A 20,208-nucleotide genomic window follows, 5' to 3' on the forward strand; every position below is an offset into this window, starting at 1 on the left:
ATTTGTTTCCCCTCTAAGATCAACTGCAAAAGCAAAATGCATTTTCCTGCTTGATTTCAATAGAATATTTTTTTTCCTTTTGTCTTTCAACATTAAAAAAAACTCTATCATGACAAAAACTATGTGCTAAAACCTTGATATTAGATTTAAATGTGATATTTATAAACCTAGTGCAAAAAGAAAGTGTTTTTGCCAACAGCAACCAATCCTAAGATCATAAAATATTGAATTGATCTGATTATGGGTCTTCAGCGAATAATATGACTATATGAATGAATAAATACAACAATTTATATACACCAAGCTATATCCCTAAATATATCCGGATTTGAGAAAATAAAATAATAATAATGTATCTGCTTGACCCAAGGGTAGCACCTTGGGGGATTGATCCGTTAATGAATAACCTAGAAATTCTGCTTCTCAGGCTTGGAGCAGCTAAATGTGACACAGATGTTTTGCACTTTTTGAAGACTTTGTGGCAGGGGAGATGTTATTTTACTCTGCAGCTATTTTTATGTAAGGCCATGTTCAGACGAGGCAGAATTTTGGTGCAGATTTGGGGCAATTACGCAACGAATCTGCACCAACATTTGCATATTTGACAGATAATTCAGACGTTGCAGAAAAGACAGCGAACTTGCCATAGATTTCAGTTTTTGCATTGCAAAGGCCTGAAATCCGCAGTGAAATTCCGCTGCTTCTCCGCAACAGTGCATGCTGCGGAGGGAAAATTCTGCACTGCAGCCTATGGTACGCAGCGGAGTTTTCCGCAATGTCTGAAATAACTTGCCTCAAAATGTATTGAAACAACTGTAAAAAATGTCCGCTGGAGAATTCCACTGCAATTCCGCCACGTCTGGCCGTGCCCTAATAGTGGCATTTGGATGGTTAGTGTCACTGTTATCAGTTTTGTGACATTAGTAAGATATATGTGTAAACAGGCATTCTGGCTTGGTGTCTTGTTAAGACAATGTTATATGAAATGCCTTTTAAAAGGCCATAATAACTCATGCTGCCTAAAAGACGATGAATATTGTGCGTACGTGTTTACTGGAAAAGTACATTTCATTAAAAATGCACAGCAAAATATTTTTATTAGGGTTCTGTTAGCCTGGGTGTTCAACACAGATGTGCTATTTCCTGCATTACTGTAATATTTCTCGTGCTATAGGAAACATTGTAAATCAGTTACCGCAAGGAGATCTCCAACATCCATTACGGTGAATGGAAATGGTGCAAATGACTTTTCCGATGCTTTGCCACAATAAATTCTGCTGAGAGATATCAGTAACTTCAGCCCTTTGATGAGTTCAAGTTTCATAGCTTATGGAAATGATGTGTCAATCATGGGCTATCTCACAATTGTAAATATTTATACATTTATTAATATTCCACTTGTTGACCAAGATGTACATTCATACCATGTGATTTACCAATACACCCGGAGACTGAATGTAGCATGTTTTAGTGAATCTGTGCTGAAGCATGCTGGTATGGAAGATTTGCTAAAAAAAAAAATGTTCAAGGATGCAAAATGATAGATTTTAAGATCAGTTTGCTTTAAACAGGCTATTCTTCTACTATCCCTGAAATGTCTGTTTATCCAGACATACAATAAATATATACGCAGCCCAATGTATTGTATTGGGTGACATGATGCTCCTGGACGTTTGGCATAATGTATGCATCTTATTAAATGAATCAGATTAATTCATCAGATGATCAATCATACTTGGCAATGTCTCCAGCAACAATCAAAGGGACTACATTTATATGGGCACAAACAATGTCAAAAAAAGGGCTTTGAGTTTTTGGCTAATTGCCTGAAACTTATGACGAAAGCAACAAGTGTCCAACATATAAAAATAAATGCAAAGCATATTAAGATGTACACTCAACATAATTAAAATATTACACATTTATAAAATTTCAAACAGAAAAATAAATAAAACATCCACTTACATTTTTACAAAGAAACAAAATGGTTTGCCTGTCTTGTATGTTCGGAACACAAACAGAAATGGTGATATTTTTTTACTCTTTTTGTATAATTCGTTAAGAGAAAAGTGTTGGATTTTTTTTGTTATTCACAACATAGTATTGAAATGTTTTTTGGACACATTTTACATTAAATAAAGTAAAAAGCAAACACTTTGGTATTTGTTGTAACAGTATCAATACCTTGCAGTGCTTTCTGCAACCAGAATTTTCCCAGTAATGGTCTATTATTCCGAGATGTATTCAATTCATAATTTAAAAAAAAAATACAGAAATAAAAACCACCATGCCAGCTTTTGAGCTGAAATCATCATCATATGGCACATTGACTAAACCATGGCAGTTTTCCTTATACAAGGAAGAAGAAAATATTATTTAATCCATTCCCATGGAATTCACTCATTTGGCAAATGAACTGCAACACCCAAGTGAAGCACAAAAGGCTGGGCCTAGGTGAATGCAAAATTACTTATCAACATCTGAAGATGTCTTCTTTAAATCTATAATATTTACAGTATTGCACTTTACTGCACTTAGTTGCATTTTACTAGACTTCATTCCGTCTCAATATTATTTAGTGACACCATTGTTCCAACTTCTACCTCTTTCAAATAAATTAAGATTCATGGGATTTCCAAATCTACTTAATTCTGTATTTTGGACATGATGACTGCATACAGATAAATGGCTCAAGCATATGAAATGTAATGGTAAAAGTATGCTAACTTTATAGCAAAACCAGTTTCCTTTTCAGTAATTTGAAAGCACCAATACATGGTGTACCTAGTATATATTATTCCTTTCCAAAATATGAAAATTGGAAAGAATATATTATTGCTGCCTGGTTCGGCGAAAAGGTGAAAGGACTACTACACATTATGCAGGATGATTCTTGATTTTTTTTTTTCATATTCCAAAACTCCATTATAGGTTTAGGAAACTATATCTGCCAAGGAAGATTCTTGTGGCAGTGGAATAATAGCATTGGCATTATGGAGACCAGCCCCAATGATCTGATATCTATAATATATTGATCTATGTATACGTTTTCCATTTTTTTGTTTTTTGCTTTTTTTTCGCTCAGGAACATGCAGAAGGAAAACTAAAAGCAGACAATATTGTCATTTTGTTGTCAAGGGTAAAAAATATCTCAGCTTCCATTCGTCTTCAAATGTAGTCATGTTTGTCCAAATAATATAAGGCTATGTTCTCAACTACTCCTGTTGTCATTCTGGTTCAAAATCATTGTGTTTACAAACATCATAAAAAAATCATGATGCGCAATGAACTTAACCAAATGGCACATTTGATAAGGAATCTTCCACACTCCTTGTTGATCTTCTAGAGAAGCAGGTTCAGGCCCATTATTTTTTTTTCTGTTACACTTGCAAAGGATTTACCAACACATTTGGTGTCTGTAGAGTCATATAATGTCAGAAAAAGGGAAACAATGAAGTCAGTTTACTGATATGCCAATGGCAAATAGCGTCAGAGTCCCAAAGCCTCTGCGTGTTTTCTGGCTTTGAGTCGCAAGTCAGCAATACTAGAGTTTTTGCTGTTGCTTTTAGCAGCAGCTGCAACTACGGCTGCTGCAGATGCAGTTTCTGCCAGTGATGCAATAGGAAGTCCAAAGGGTGGAGGAGGAAACATCAAATAAGGTGCATGGGCAGCCAGGTGCGGATGAAGATGAGGGTGTGCATGGGCTACACCTTCCAACTGTAGCTGAGCTTGGACCTAAGGGGAAGAAGAAAGAGAGAAAAATCAGTAATTTTGCACTACGGGGTAATAAAGCAGCAAGGCATTGATAGACAAAGATATTGATACATAAAAGCTACCAGGGTTTTAGGGCACATTCACACGTGGCGGAATTGCTGCGGACAGTCCTCAGTGGAATTCTGCATCAGCCATTTTTTACATTTGTTTCTATACATTTTTAGGAAAGTTAGTTCAGACGTTGCAGAAAATAAGGGCATGCCCAGACGTGGCGGATTTCTTCCGCAACTGTCCGCATCAATGCCGCACAGAATCTGCGTTGCAGATTCTGTTGCGGCTCTGCCCAAAATGGGCATTAAATTGATGCAGACTAGCCGTTGCGTATTGAGGTGAAAGTACTTCCCTTCTCTCTATCAGTGCAGGATAGAGAGAAGGGACAGCACTTTCCCTAGTGAAAGTAAAAGAATTTCATACTTACCGGCCGTTGTCTTGGTGACGCGTCCCTCTTTCGGCATCCAGCCCGACCTCCCTGGATGACGCGGCAGTTCATGTGACCGCTGCAGCCTGTGATTGGCTGCAGCCGTCACTTAGACTGAAACGTCATCCTGGGAAGCCGGACTGGAGGAAGAAGCAGGGATTTATCTGTAAGTATGAACTTGATACAGGTTGATGTATATTGTGATCGGTAGTCATTGTCCTGGGTGCAGAAACAGTTACTGCCGATCGCTTAACTCTTTCAGCACCCTGGACAGTGACTATATACTGACGTCGCCTAGCAACGCTCCCGTAATTACGGGTGCACACACGTAGTCACCCGTAATTATGGGAGCCCCATTGACTTCCTCAGTCTGCCTGTAGACCTAGAAATATATAGGTCCAGCCAGAATGAAGAAATGTAATGTTAGTAAAACCAATACGCTCCGCAGCACACATAACATCTACATAACATCTGCGGACTTCATTGCGGAATTTTGAATCTCCATTGAAGTCCGCAACCAGTCCGCCACACGTCCGCAACAACCATTGTATGCTGCGGACACCAAATTCTGCACCGCAGGCTATGCTCCGCAGTGGAATTGCCCGCAACGTGTAAACGAACCCTACTAAAAAGCTGTGGAAGGCAATGGAGAAACGGGTCCGCTGCGGATTTCCAGAGCAATTCCGCCACATCTGGCCATGCCCTAAGGGCGGGTTCACACGTGGTGGAATTTCACTTAAATTCCGCTGCGGACACTCCGCAGCGTTAATCCGCAGCGGTGCCGTTTGTCCATTGACTTACACTTTAATTTAGCAGTGTTCGTTTAGACGAGGCGTAAAATTCCGCTGCGGAGCATAGGCTGCGGTGCGGAATTTGGTGTCCGCAGCATGCTCTGTCTGTTGCGGAGCAGTGGCGGACTCATGGCGGAATTTCTCCATTGACTTCAATGGAGAGTCAAAATTCCGCAATGAAGTCCGCAGATCTTATGTGTGCTGCGGAGCGTATTTGTTTTACTACCATGACATTTCTTCATTCTGGCTGGACCTATGTATTTCTAGGTCTACAGCCAGACTGAGGAAGTCAATGGGGCTCCCGTAATGACGGGAGCGTTGCTAGGAGACGTCTGTAAATAGTCACTGTCCAGGGTGCTGAAAGAGTTAAGCGATCGGCAGTAACTGTTTCTGCACCCGGGACAGTGACTACCGATCTCAATATACATGTATCTGTAAAAAAACATATAAGTTCATACTTACCGAGAACTCCCTGCGTCTGTCTCCAGTCCGGCCTCCCAGGATGACGTTTCAGTGTAAGTGACGGCTGCAGCCAATCACAGGCCAAGCACAGGCTGCAGCGGTCACATGGACTGGCGCGTCATCCAGGGAGGTCGGGCTGGATGCCGAAAGAGGGACGCGTCACCAAGACAACGGCCGGTAAGTATGAAATTCTTTTACTTTCACTAGGGAAAGTGCTGTCCCTTCTCTCTATCCTGCACTGATAGGGAGAAGGGAAGCACTTTTCCCGCAGTCCGCAGCAGCTAGTCCGCATCAATTTTCTGCATATTTTGTGCAGATCCGCAGCAGAATCTGCGACGCAGATTCTGTGCGGCATTGATGCGGACAGTTGCGGAGGAAATCCGCCACGTGTGGTCATGCCCTTACTGTGTGGAAATAAGGCTGCGGTGCAGAATTTTCCCTCCGCAGCATGCTCATTACATTGCGGAGAAGAAGCGGAATTTCACAGTGTATTTCACCCCTTGCAGTGCAAAAACTGAAATCTGTGGCAAGTCCGCTGTGATATCTGCAACGTCTGAATTACCTGTCAAATATGCAAATATTGCTGCAGATTCGTTGCGGAATTGCCCCAAATCTGCACCAACATTTGCAGCAGAAAAATTCCGCCCTGTGTGAACGTGCCCTTGGAATGGAAATAAGTCCAGAATATAAAGGGTCTCCAACACGCAGGCCATACTACTGCTTTTCTACACAAGTGTAGAGGTATTATAAATCTTGAAATCGACAGCACATGAAAACCTAATCCTTGTAAGCGTAAGGGCACATTCACACGTGGCGGAATTGCAGTGGAATTTTCCAGCGGCCGTTTTTTACATTTGTTTCTATACATTTTTAGGCAAGTTAGTTCAGACATTGCGGAAAGCTGCGGTGCGGAATTTTCAGTCCGCAGCATGCACTGTCTGTGGCGGACAAGAAGCGGAATTTCACTGTGTATTTCAGCCTTGGCAATGCAAAAACTGAAATCTGTGGCAAGTCCGCTGTGTTTTCTGCAACGTCTGAATTACCTGTCAAATATGCAAATGTTGGTGCAGATTCGTTGCGTAATTGCCCCAAATCTGCACCAACATTTGCAGCGGAAACTCTGCCACGTCTGAACATGCCCTAAACCATGTATATTTATGTCTATTGATAATAAAAGACGTGAAATGTTACATAACATAAAATAGGTCATGTATCAGGTGTTGTAAAATAAAAAAAAATGCAGTAAATAGGTTTAAAAATGTCAGACTATACCAAGGGGGAGCTTTATTTAAACACTGGTGCATTAAAAAAGTGGAGTAGCTGCCCATGGCATCGAGACTTTCTTTTTCTAAAGGAAAAATGAACGATGGAATTTGATTGGTTGCAATGGGCAACTACTCCACTTTTGCCTTGCATTAGTTTTGCTAGATGTGCTAACTTTTTACATTTACAATTTTATTTCTGATACCGACAGCCCTTTACTAACTGAATAAAGGTTTACATGTATGACAGCTTATTGCTGTCATAGAGACTTTCCTCTAGTTCAGGTCTCAACAGTTTTATGCACTGTTCTATATCAGTGGCGTCAGTATTAAAAAAAAGAAACCGTTTGGTACACGCATCACTATTGATTTTTCAACATCATACTAAATTGTAAATAAAAATGTCAGACTAAAGAACATTTGACCAAACAATTAATATTGTCAATACTAATAAAACAATAAAAAGTTGATTACACTATTTCTGTCTTTACCGGGAAGTTATATCACCGGTAAAGGGAGCTGTACATCACTACCAATTTCTATGCTGCAGGTTAATTGGTTTACTTTATTTATTACATTCTGAAATTTCTAAATGCCTAACTTTTCATTACACATAAATGGTTTGTATTTACATTGGAACATTTAAAGCATCTTGAAAAATATTAGAATGTATTATGATACCAGAAAAGTAATGTGCCAGAAATAAAACAAAACCGCCTATTTTATTGTAAATGTCTGCTCAATCCACAGGAAAATAATACGCGAACTGTATAATTATCTGTTAAAATTACATTATAATAAAAACTGAAAACGTGTGAATCGAGAACTGTAGTGGTGAAAAAATTTACAGCAACCTAATCAAATTAGAAAATCCCAATAGCTTATAATGGAAACATTTTCCTTATGTGTGGCTTCGAATTTGTTCCCATTCTGCAGCACAGAAATTTGATATATGGCCCTATAACTTTCACAGTAGCATTTTATTAACACTTAAGAAAAGGTCTTTCTGTATTTATGGAAATAGCATGAATAGGGACACATTGTAACAAATAAAACATTCAAAGTTACATCTCATTTTGCCTTCCCATACTACCGTTAGTCTACAATTCCCCTAATTGAAACACTGAGGTGTAAAAACTTAGTGAAAAGAAGCAGGGCCAAAAGTTTCACATTAATATTTGAAATTAAGATCATGCATAAATAGGAAACATAATATTCTTGTGATATTTTCTGAATATATGCCGGAAGTTAGTTTGTGAATCTTCAATTTTTTCTACATTTGCTTTGAATAATATTTTTTTTCAACTTGATAACAATTTTTTTTTCTATCTTTTCCTCTCTTTCTCTCTCTCTCTCTCTCTCTCTCTCTCTCTCTCTCTCTCTCTCTCTCTCTCTCTCTATATATATATATATATATATATATTTATATATATATATATATATATATATATATACACACACACACATACTGTGAAAAGTCAATTAATTCAGATAACTTGTTGTTATTAATATCATAATAAACCTCACGCCTAGAGATTTATTAACAGTAAATGCACAGATCAATTAACATTAATTAATTAATTCAAGCATATGGTTAATATTATGAACTACAGGGTTCACACTAAACATTTTGTTACAAAAGCATAAATATAAATTCACTGTTAAATCCTTATTCATAATTTGAAAACTTTTTAAATCAATTTTAAAACCATCTATGAAACCTCAAAAATGTTATAAAAATATCAGAAACTGTAATAAAATGCTTATATAGTTCATTCTTCTTTTAAACACATTAGAATTAAAAATTCAATAATTTTTTTAAAATAAACATAATTTCTTTAAGCTAACGTATAGTATCATATACGCGTCCTTTTCATTCCCTCTTCCACTGTATAACATACCTAAGTTAAAGGTCATTCCCCTACTGTTTTAAATTAACTGTTTAAAGTCTCATCTGTTCCCTAATTGTTCCTAGAGTTTAATTTTTCTTTTACAGATGGATGACTGCTGTGATGTTAGAGCTTTTTTACCTCTCCTCTTAAAAGGTACAAAGTGAAGGAAAACTGTATCATTAGTAAATTTAATGTACCATTAGTAAATCAGTCAGAAAACATGAATGATCTTAAATATTGTACATTAATATGATGGCACTCCCAAGCAAATAGAAGTCTATATTTCTAAAGTGAATGTTTTTCACACTTTATATCTCTTAGAAAGCAGCAGTGAGGCCTACAAGCTGCCAACATACCCAGAAGTGATTATGCAGCTTTGCAGCCAGTGAATTCTTTCTTGGAAGCTAATTTTTCCCACATTGTTCCTTATCAATTACCTGATTACATTAAAATTAATTAATTCATCATATTGGGTTTTATTTTCATCAAAATCAAGGAGTTAACTATTTTTCTATCGTTTGCTTGAATTAAATATTTTCTTACTGAAAATACAGAGTGAATGACCTCAATAAGCACGTATCTACAGTAATTTTAGAAACTAGAAATTAAAAGTGCTAAACCCTATTGTGTTAACACATTTTATTTAGACTTTTGGTCCGCAATCCAGATGTGTGTTCCATTCGTGATAGTCAAATCTTTGTAAGAAAAAGGAACATAACATTTTGGACATGAATTAACACTTTGTAATTTCCCCTTACTGACTACTGCCAAATAAACTAATCATATCTTGACAATAATAACATCTATTCAGTACATAGAATAAAAATAATTCAGTATATGGTCGAGAAAATAGGTAACGTGTAATTAAAAAAATATAAAAGTGTGTGTGTATACATATGTATAAGATGTACAAACCTGGGCCTGGGCATTTTGAGATGTTGTAGACTTTCTATATCAATAGTTTATATGTGTGTTTTATTTTACATTGTATTTTTATTCTATTTTACATTGTATTACTTTATTTTATTTAATATTTGCATAACTGTTTTCTCATTACTAATGCAAGTTATTTTTTGTAGTCATAATCTAAAATGATTTAAGCACATTTGGTAACTTTATTTGCTAAAGTTAAATTATTTAATGTATAGAATCTTTAGAATGTATGCATTTTTATTTTTTAGATTATTGTATTTCCATTCTTAAAAAAAACCCAGTTATTTTAAGCTAGTCTTTTTATATTAATTAAATTATTGCCCAATCCAATTGCATTCATTATCAGGTTCTGCCTTAACAGATAGCAATTGTTTGTATGAGTTAATGTAAAATTCTACATTGCTAAATGGGATAAATGTTATACTAGCTTTGCAACTTTGCACTCTTCTTATTTCTAAACAGCATAAAACTTTCAGGTTTTGCAGAATTAAATATGCATTATTAACAATGATTAAGCACACAACTTGATATCTTTTAACATCTTATAAATCACACCCACCGAAGTAATATAAATTGATAGACACAAAAAAAAAATCAGAATACAAGTCAACTTAATTGTTTCATTTGGTTTCTATTAATACTATGAATATTTGTATTTAAACAAATCTTGCAATAAATACAACTATTAACAATGTTTTTATTTATTTATTTGTTTGTTTGTGTGTTAAAATGAGCTTAGTCATTTTTTTTTTTTTTTTTTACTACATAAGCTCCTAGGTGTATTGCATGAAGAATTAAGTGTCTGGTTTCTGTCTGTATGTGACCAAATACTGCTAAAAATGTTATGCTAGTATTATTATTTTTATTGTTAGAATTTTTTATGAGGATGTTGATGATTATTATTTATTATTATTATTATTATTATTATTATGCTATATTTTATTTTTGTTTTCTACATAGATCTTATTCTTTTATCATTTCAACCACTTACAGGCACATTGCTGACATAGGTTCAAAATCATGCCCTAACTACAAGGTTCATTTTCACCTTTTAGCTATTTTATTGATTATATTTGTAATATTATTGAATATTATAACTTGTAAATAGAGAGTCTGATGTACCTACAGTAATACTTACAATAATGGAACATAGTTATTTCTTCATTATTCTTATGCTTCATATTTAGTCATTTCATTATTATTGTATGTATTTCCTCATTATAGGCTGGATTATGGTTTTATAATTGTAATGCATTGTAAAATCAGGTTGTTATTATATAACACATGCTATATCTGCATAAGCAAGCACACCGAATGCAAGTGAAGCATTCATTGGATTGGGAAAGTACACATAAGCTTATATTTATGTTCTCATGAATGTTAAGTAGGGTAACTGTATCATTTAATTTACAACTTCATAACAGTAGACCTATTTAGAGAGCATACTATTGAACTTTATTTCATCATATTTTTTTAACAACATTCTCCACTTAGTCTAGTAACCATACGGCAAACTTATAGATTTGTCTTTTATTGTTTTCTTTTTTTTTTTTGTAAATCAAAAAATTGTTGATATACAGAATTTATTTTTTTTAAACTTCTTGTAACAATTGTTAGCCAGTGTAAGGGCATGTTCAGATGTGGCAGAATTTTTCAGCTGAAAATGTTGCTGCAGATTAGTTGTGAATTTGCTGAAACTTTTTCATATATGACAGCCAATTCAGATGTTGTGGATATCACTACAGACTTGCCACAGATTTCAGCCTTTGCATTACATAGGCTGAAATCCGCAGTGAAAATACGCTGCTTCTCTGCAACATAATGTGCATGCTGCGGTGTCAAAATTCTGCACCGCAGCCTAAATTTCGCACAGTTATTTTTCACAACGTCCGACTTAAGTTACCTAGAAATGTTTAGAAACCTATGAGAAAAACGGCTGCTGCAGAATTCCACTACGGACTGTCCGCAGCGGAATTCAACAGCAATTCCGCCACATCTGAATGTGCCTAAGGGCATGGCCAGACGTGGTGGAATTGCTCTGGAATCCCGCTGCGGCCAGTCCGCTGCGGAAATCCGCAGCGGACATTTTCTCCATTGGTTTCCACACCTTTTTAGTTAGGTTCGTGCACGCGTGGCGCAAAACTCCGCTGCGGACCATAGGCTGCGGTGTGGAATTTGGTGTCCGCAGCAAAAACTGGCTGTTGCGGACGTGTAGCGGACTTGTTGCAGACTTGTTGCAGAATTTCTCCATTGACTTGGACATTGGAGATTCAAAATTCTGCAATGAAATCCGCAGATGTAATGTGTGTTGCGTTGCGTATTGGTTTTACAAACAGGATATTTCTTCATTCTGGCTGGACCTATGTGTTTCGAGGTCTATAGCCAGTCTGAGATGAAATGTTTTAAAAGACAGCAGGATGTACTCCACCGGAATACGCAACGGCTAATCCGCATCAATTTACTGCACATTTTAGGCAAAGCCGCAACAGAATCTGCAACGCAGATTATGTGCGGCATTGCTGCGGACAGTGTCTGCAGAAAGACGCCACGTCTGGCCATGCCCTAAAAGCACAAAACAATCAAGCATTGTGTATCATTGATTTAAAAATATTTTTAACGCATATAAATTATCATTGTTTTGTGTTTATAACAGCCTCCAACTTGGCCAGTCGTGATGCAATGCGCTACCGTTATATGTAAAAGAATTTATTCCTAATACGTACAATATTTACAATGGTCCCAACATCTATCTAATCATTTATAAGGGTGGCTAATCACTCTCACCGAGGGCGGCATAATGTAACGACCAATACATTGATTTCAGCAGTGTGTCACTAAGGCAACGTTCAGACGTAGCGGAATTGCTGTTGAATTCCGCTTTGGACAGTCCGCAGTGGAATTCTGCAGCAGCCATTTTTTACATTTGTTTCTATACATTTTTAGGAAACTTAATTCAGACGTTGCAGAAAATAACTGTGTGGAAATTAGCCTGTGGTGCAGACTTTTCCCTCCGCAACATGCACATTATATTGCGGAGAAGCAGCGGAATTTCACTGCGGAATTCAGCCTTTGCAACGCAAAAACTGAAATCTGTGGCAAGTCCGCTGTGATATCTGCAACGTCTGAATTACCTGTCAAATATGCAAATGTTGGTGCGTAATTGCCCCGAATCTGCACCAACATTTGCAGCATAAAAATTCTGCCACGTCTGAACGTGGCCTTATGTGCTAACTTGAACCCTTTTCTGAAAATTAACATTTAGAGCCCAGGCAGCGCCACCAGAAGTGTGCTGCCACTAGCTCCGCCCACTTTCTGCTGTTTGACAGATGTAGATGTCTCCCTATTACTTTACATAGAGAGACATCTATCTATCAGCGGAGAGTGGGCAGAGCTGGTGGAAAGTGACGCGCTAGCAGCAGTTCATGAATACGATTGACTTATCTCTAGTGGCGCTGCTTGAGCTCTTAATGAAAGTTCTCAGTGAGGGCAGCATAACAGTATGCTCACACCCCCATATAAAAATGGCTGAAAATTACAGAGCTGTTTTGAAGGGAAAACCGCCTCTGATTTTCAACCGTTTTTGAAGCAAAAATCTTTTTAGGAGGCTTTTTATAAGCCATTTTAGGAGCTGTTTTTCAATTAACCCTATGAAAAAAAAAAAAAAAAATGGCTCCAGCAGTGACATGCTCCTTCTTTTTACGCGCCTTCTTTTTACGTGCCGTTTTTTAAAACTTTTTTATGTTATTACGCCCCGAAATACACCTGAAAACACTGCGTGTGAACATACCCTAATGTGGGTGACAGGTCACCTTCAAGCAAAGAGTAAGGTCCATATCTCCTTTGATTTTCCCATCTTAATGTAGATGAGTAAGCAACCAATAAACTCAGATACCTAAATGGGTTGTATGGTCCTAAACATTGATGATATGTTTTTAGGTTATGCCGTCAATGTGGGATCAGAGAAGGATCCAACCACAAGACCAAAGGTGCTCTGACACTTTCTGATCTTTTCCAGACACAGTGTTGCTCATGTTCATGCACTTTGCCTCTGTGAATTGCAGCTCAGGGCAGCTCAACCTCATTCAAGAGAATGGGGCTAAGCTGCAATACCAGACACATTGCAAGAACGAGAGATATGGGGTTCTCATCAGTGGGGGTCGCAATGCTCACATTCTTAGGGTATGTGCACACGCTTATCAAAAAACGTCTGAAAATACGGAGCTGTTTTCAAGCGAAAACAGCTCCTGATTTTCAGACGTTTTTGTAGCAACTCGCGTTTTTCGCGGCTTATTTTACGGCCATTTTTGGAGCTGTTTTTCAATGGAGTCAATGAAAAACTCCTCAAAAAACATCCCAAGAAGTGACCTGCACTTCTTTTGATGTGGCGTCATTTTACGTGCCATATTTTGATAACGACGCGTAAAATTACTCCTCGTGGGAACAGAACACTGTAAATCCCATTGCAAGCAATGGACAGATGTTTGGAGGCGTAATGGTGCTGTTTTTTCAGGTGTAATTCGAGGCGTAAATGGCCCGAGTTACGTCTGAAACCACTGCTTGTGAACATACCCTTAGGGCATGTTCAGACGTGGCAGAATTTTTCCGCTGCAAATGTTGCTGCAGATTTGTGGCAATTACGCAACGAATCTGCACTAACATTTGCATATTTGACAGGTAATTCAGACGTTGCAGAAAACACAGCGGACTTGCCACAGATTTCAGTTTTTGCATTGCAATGGCTGAAATACGCAGTGAAATTCCGCTTCTTCTCCGCAACAGACCGTGCATGCTGCGGACTGAAAATTCCGCACTGCAGCCTATGGTCCGCAGTGGAGTTTTCCGCAACGTCTGAACTAACTTTCCTAAAAATGTATTGAAACAAATATAAAAAACGGCCACTGGAGAATTCCACTGTGGACTGTCCGCAGCGGAATTCCACACCAATTCCACCACGTCTGAACCTGCCCTTACTGATCATACATTCACGTCATGTCTTAGGCATATGCCTTCAAAGTTCAGGCCCATACAACCCTTTTATTTTTTGTTTTGTGTCATGACTACAAGAGGCGACACTATTGTATTTTGTTTTTCTATGCACTAGTTATAACAAACTGTTGTTGAGTTGTATTTTACTTTCCTGATTCATGTCTTAACTTTGTAATTTTGTATTTACTGTATTACCTTTTTAACCCTGTTTATCTAACTAGAGCAATTTCTATAAAATATAGAACTCCATTTTATAGAAACAATAGAAAAATGAATGTTTTATGCTGCAGCCATTATGTAGAATAAAAATGTAAATATCAGTTACACTTAAAACATTTTTGTCTTTTAATATTATTAAAACAATAATTAAAATATTTTGGCAGCATAAAATGTGTACAACTTGGCCAGTGATTTGGATAAATTGGCACAAAATGTATCCAGCAGCAGTAACAAGAATTTTACATTCATACAAGTTAATGTTATCTTTTTTCCTGGCTCACCTATATCATAAATATATTCAGGCCATTAGGAGACTATATTTCATCACTAGCAGTGAAAATGAAATATGTTTGCAGCCTCTTCTAAGGCTGAGTGTGGCACAGTGTAAATTTGTCATAAGGTACTCATGTTTGTCTACATTTTCTACCATAAAATCTAGTTGAAATGGCCAAAGAAAAATTAATTTGATTGAAAACATTTGTTTTGGACATCTGTCCAGCAACCACATGTATGCTCGCAGTTTGCCACTTTTTCCATACAAACATCAGCTTCGTCAATATGACTTTAGGTGGCCAACAGTCTCTTATAAAGACCAGATTGTATTGTGCACAGACCTGGCAGCATTTATCCACTTTGCATTAAATCAAGGGAGAAAATTGATATATCAATGTAATTTTAAAATGTCTTATTATTAAATCAATGACATATCGGACACAGAAACAGTATTTTTTTTTATCATATATTAACACTCACTTAATTGCATTTTCTTTTTACTAATTTATTTTTACTAATTACACAATCATGTGTTCACACCTAGATGTGAACAGTTTTGCCAAAAAACTACTGAAAGATGAACTGTGTTTAAGTCGTAGGCAGCTGAATAATATTTTGCCACCAACATGGAGCAATTAAAAATCGAAAACCGATTTGCAACTCAAGTTTATATTTGTATGGACATTGGGATGATTATGGATACGATTAGCTTTTTTTCGTTTATAAATTAATTAGGTGATTCAAAATATATTGAAAGTTATAGACTCTAAAACATTCAGAGTTAACAATAAATAATCTTGAATATTTAAGGTTATGAAGGAAATGTCAACAACATTGGTGCAAACAAAAAGGTGAACAGTAAGGGCATGGCCAGACGTGGTGGAATTGCTTTGGAATTCCGCTGCGGCCAGTCCGCTGCGGAAATCCGCAGCGGACATTTTCTCCATTGGTTTCCACACCTTTTTAGTTAGGTTTGTGCACACGTGGTGGAAAACTCTGCTGCGGACAATAGGCTGCGGTGCGGAATTTGGTGTCCGCAGCATACACTGGCTGTTGCGGACTTGTTGCTGACTTGTTGCGGAATTTCTCCATTGAATTCAATGGAGATTCAAAATTCCGCAATGAAATCCTCAGCTGTTATGTGTGTTGCGTTGCGGATTGGTTTTACAAACAGGATATTTCTTCATTCTGGCCGGACATATGTGTTTCGAGGACTATAGCCAGACTGAGATGAAATGTTTTAAAAGACAGCAGGATGTACTCTTCACCTGAATACGCAACGGCTAATCCGCATCAATTTACTGCACATTTTAGGCAAAGTCGCAACGGAATCTGCAACACAGATTATGTGCGGCATTGATGCGGACAGTGTCTGCAGAAATACGCCACGTCTGGCCATGCCCTAAAGCTGGCCAAAAAAACTTTACATAGCTTTCGGCCAAACAAACGTTTGCCAGACAGCTATTCCACCTGACTCCCCTATGCACATGCACACTCGGCTCAGCTGAGCGTGCATGTGTTCACAATAGGGAGAAAGCCGCTGCCAGAGGCTTACGAACAAAAGGAACAGGCATGTTGAAATCCAATATGCCCGACCTTTCTTTCCGCCAACATCTGCCATTTGAGAAAAAGTAAGAGTCACCGAATAAACATTAGATGGTCGGCTGGCCTAGCCAAAATTGGCGGTTCTGCCAGCATTCATCTATTGTGTATGGCTACCATTACCTGTAGCAACCAATCAGATTTCAGATCTAATTTTTCTGAAGACTCTTTGAAAATGACAGAAGAAATCTGAGTGGCTGATATGGGCATCTCCACCAATATGTTTAACAACTATTATACTTTACTAATAAATAAAAAAAGAGCAGTTAATTTACAATATATTACATTTCTGGTATACAGATATAGTGTGACATTTGCTACACAATGTTTAGCATTAACATATGCCAAGATTTATTAAAATAAACATGGCCAAATTAAAATAAGTGAAGATCCAAGTTAAATTCATATGATCATACCTTTGTAGATGTTAAAGTGAATGTGTCATGTATTAATTTTACTTTTAATAAAGTAGATTTTTAAAAGTTGCAGTTATTTTAAAAATGCTTTAGAAAACCTTCTCTGGAGGTGGTCATATTGGAGACGCACACTTCCTTTGTGTACATCCTGTATAGTCAGTACAGCAGGGTGTGTGCACTTTATGGCAGCTGAAATAAATGGTAGTCAATTGATAGAGAAATCTCATCTCATAGATTCTTAGGGCGTGTTCAGACGTTGCGGAATTATTCCGCTGCAAATGTGGCTGCAAAGTTACGGCAATTACGCAATGAATCTGCAGCAACATTTGCATATTTGACAGGTAATTCAGACGTTGCGGCTATCACAGCGGACTTGCTGCAGATATTAGCCTTTGCATTGCAGAGGCTGAAATCCGCAGTGAAGTTCCACTGCTTCTCCGCAACAGAATATGCATGCTGCAGAGTGAAAATTCTACACCTAAGGCCAGACGAAGGCATTTGCCGAAACGCGCGTCGGGTGTGGGAGTCTCTCCTGTGTGTGACCATGACTTTGGGTAGGTAATTATTTTTCATGCGTGTCAGCTATTTCACACTGGCAGTTCAATACCTATCAGCCCCTGAGCACATCTATTATTAGCCCTTTCATGTGTATATGGTATACCATTGTATATTTTCTTTAATTTGTATTGTAATCTAAGTATTACCATTTCACCTTCAATAATTGTTTTGATGTACTCTGTAGACTGCTTGGCTGCTATTTTCTAGACTTCTGACACGTAATTTGTTTACATATCCCTACATTCTTATATACATATGCCTACGATATTTATTCATTACTGTGGTCTAGCATAGGTTGACGCCTTTTTTATTGTGTGACTCATCTTTTTTATTCTGTTATGTCTAAATGTAATAAAGTTTATATTTTTATATTCCAATTATTGTTGTGCTGAAGTTGATCATTTTTCCTCCCTCGAGTGTACCTAAGGCCATGTTCAGACGTGGCGGGATTTTTCTGCTGCAAATGTTGGTGCAGATTTCGCAACGAATCTGCACCAACATTTGCATATTTGACAGGCAATTCAGACGTTGTAGATATCACAGCGGACTTGCCACAGATTTCAGTTTTTGCATTGCAAAGGCTGAAATCTGCAGTGAAATTCCACTTCTTCTCCGCAACATAATTAGCATGTGGCTGAGGGAAAATTCTGCACCGCAGCCTAAATTCCACACAGTAATTTTCTGCAACGTCTGAACTAAGTTTCCTAAAAATGTATAGAAACAAATGTAAAAAACGGCTGCTGCAGAATTCCACTGCGGACTGTCCACAGCGGAATTCAACAGCAATTCCGCCACGTCTGAATGTGCCCTCAGCCTAAATTCTGCACTGCTATTTTCTGCAAAGTTTGAACTAAGTTACCTAAAAAGTTATAGAAACCAATGAAAAAAAGGCTGCTGCAGATTTCCACTGTGGATTGTCCGCAGCAGAATTCAACAGCAATTCCGACTCGTCTGAACATGCCCTTAGGGCATGACCAGACGTGGCGGAGTTCTGCATACACTGTCCGCATCACTTCTACTTCTATTTTTTTTACAAGTTGATGTATATTGTGATCGGAAGTCACTGTCCAGGGTGCTGAAACAGTTACTGCCGATCGTTTAACTCTTTCAGCACCCTGGACAGTGACTATTTACCGACGTCGCCTAGCAACGCTCCCGTAATTACAGGTGCACACACGTAGTCACCCGTAATTACGGGAGCCCCATTGACTTCTATATGCCTGCCCGTGCCATAATAACGGCCCGTGATTACGGGCGTTTTTACGTTAGTTTGCATGGGGCCTCAGTCTGGCTGTAGACCTAGAAATACGTAGGTCCAGCCAGAATGAAGAGATGTCATGTTAGTAAAACCAATACGCTACGCAGCACACATAACATCTGCGGACTTCATTGCGGAATTTTGACTCTCCATTGAAGTCAATGGAGAAATTGCGCAATGAGTCCGCAACAAGTCCGCTACACATCCGCAACAACCAGTGTATGCTGCGGACACCAAATTCCGCACCACAGCCTATGCTCCGCAGCGGAATTGTCCGCAACGTGTAAACAAACCCAACTAAAAAGCTCTGGAAAACGTGTACGCTGCGGATTCCAGAGCAATTCCGCCACGTCTGGTCATGCCCTTACAGTTTGCCGAAAGTTATGGAGTACAGCCCCTCCCGCAGAGACCAAGCCATTACAGCAAAGCTGACAAGTAAGCTACAGAGAACAGGAAATGTCAGCTTATTGTGATTTCTCTAGTGACCAGTGAAAAAATTACAATATTTCAAGTTTTTTTTTAATGTAGATATTCACATAAACAAATTTAAAAAACACCATCAAATTATTTTTTTTTTTTAAATGTGTGAATAATAAAATCCTTATTTAAATATGTTATTTTCTAATGATACATTCCATTTAACTATATCCCTTTTATGTGATGGGATAGTGGGAACTATGAACTATAAAATTAGAAACTCTTCTGACCTCTAATGAATCTTCTTTTTTTACTACAGCTGTTTCATAAGCAGCAGCCTTAATATGTTTGGGCCATTGCTTAGCAACTGAGGATGTGACATGACAGGTCTCCATTCTGTCGAAGCGCTAGTGGGACATATTGAAATGATATGCCCGCGCTTCTGGTTCCATCTGCCAGAGAGACGAAGGTGGCAGGCAATCCCCAATTCTGTATCCCAGATTTATTTTTCTATTGCTGGAAACTTTTTTAATTGCTATTTGCAAGCATCAAACACTAGGGGGCATAAGGAAAAATGGGAATGATAACCAACATTTCATTAGGGTCATATTCAGGAGTATGCCTCCCCAGTAAAATATATATTATGCAAAATGTAGTACATTAAAAACGTGCCAATCAGCCTAATTATATAATATCCAATCAAATGATAAAATAAGGAATTAGCTGATATTTCTTGATTCATACATGTGTATTCATATGCATATGTCTGGCAACAGTTAGTTAATCTGTTCACATTTAGTGCACTTCTTCTACACATATGCAGAGAACAATTAGCCCCTCAAATACCGTCCATACACCTTCACATAAATGAGAGAAAGTGGCCCTAGAGAGAGAGCAGAAGCATTTTTTTTTTTTTTACCATTTCAGCCTTTGTGATTGATTTCTAC

General features: G+C 37.8%; 1 protein-coding gene across 2 annotated transcripts in view; it reads right to left on the reverse strand.

The window, feature by feature from the left end:
- Nucleotides 1-1,365: 1,365 nt before the first annotated feature.
- Nucleotides 1,366-20,208, reverse strand: part of LOC142716478 (short stature homeobox protein) — a 34,868-nt gene continuing 16,025 nt past the window's right edge. For both annotated transcript variants that reach the window (XM_075848707.1, XM_075848706.1), the window contains exon 5: nucleotides 1,366-3,735. In XM_075848707.1, coding sequence (XP_075704822.1) covers nucleotides 3,490-3,735 — 246 coding nt within the window. In that variant the 3' untranslated portion in view covers nucleotides 1,366-3,489. The remainder of the gene's footprint in view (nucleotides 3,736-20,208) is intronic.

This window comes from Rhinoderma darwinii, unplaced genomic scaffold, assembly GCF_050947455.1.
Source record: "Rhinoderma darwinii isolate aRhiDar2 unplaced genomic scaffold, aRhiDar2.hap1 Scaffold_4515, whole genome shotgun sequence".
Classification (NCBI taxonomy): Eukaryota; Metazoa; Chordata; class Amphibia; order Anura; family Rhinodermatidae; genus Rhinoderma; species Rhinoderma darwinii.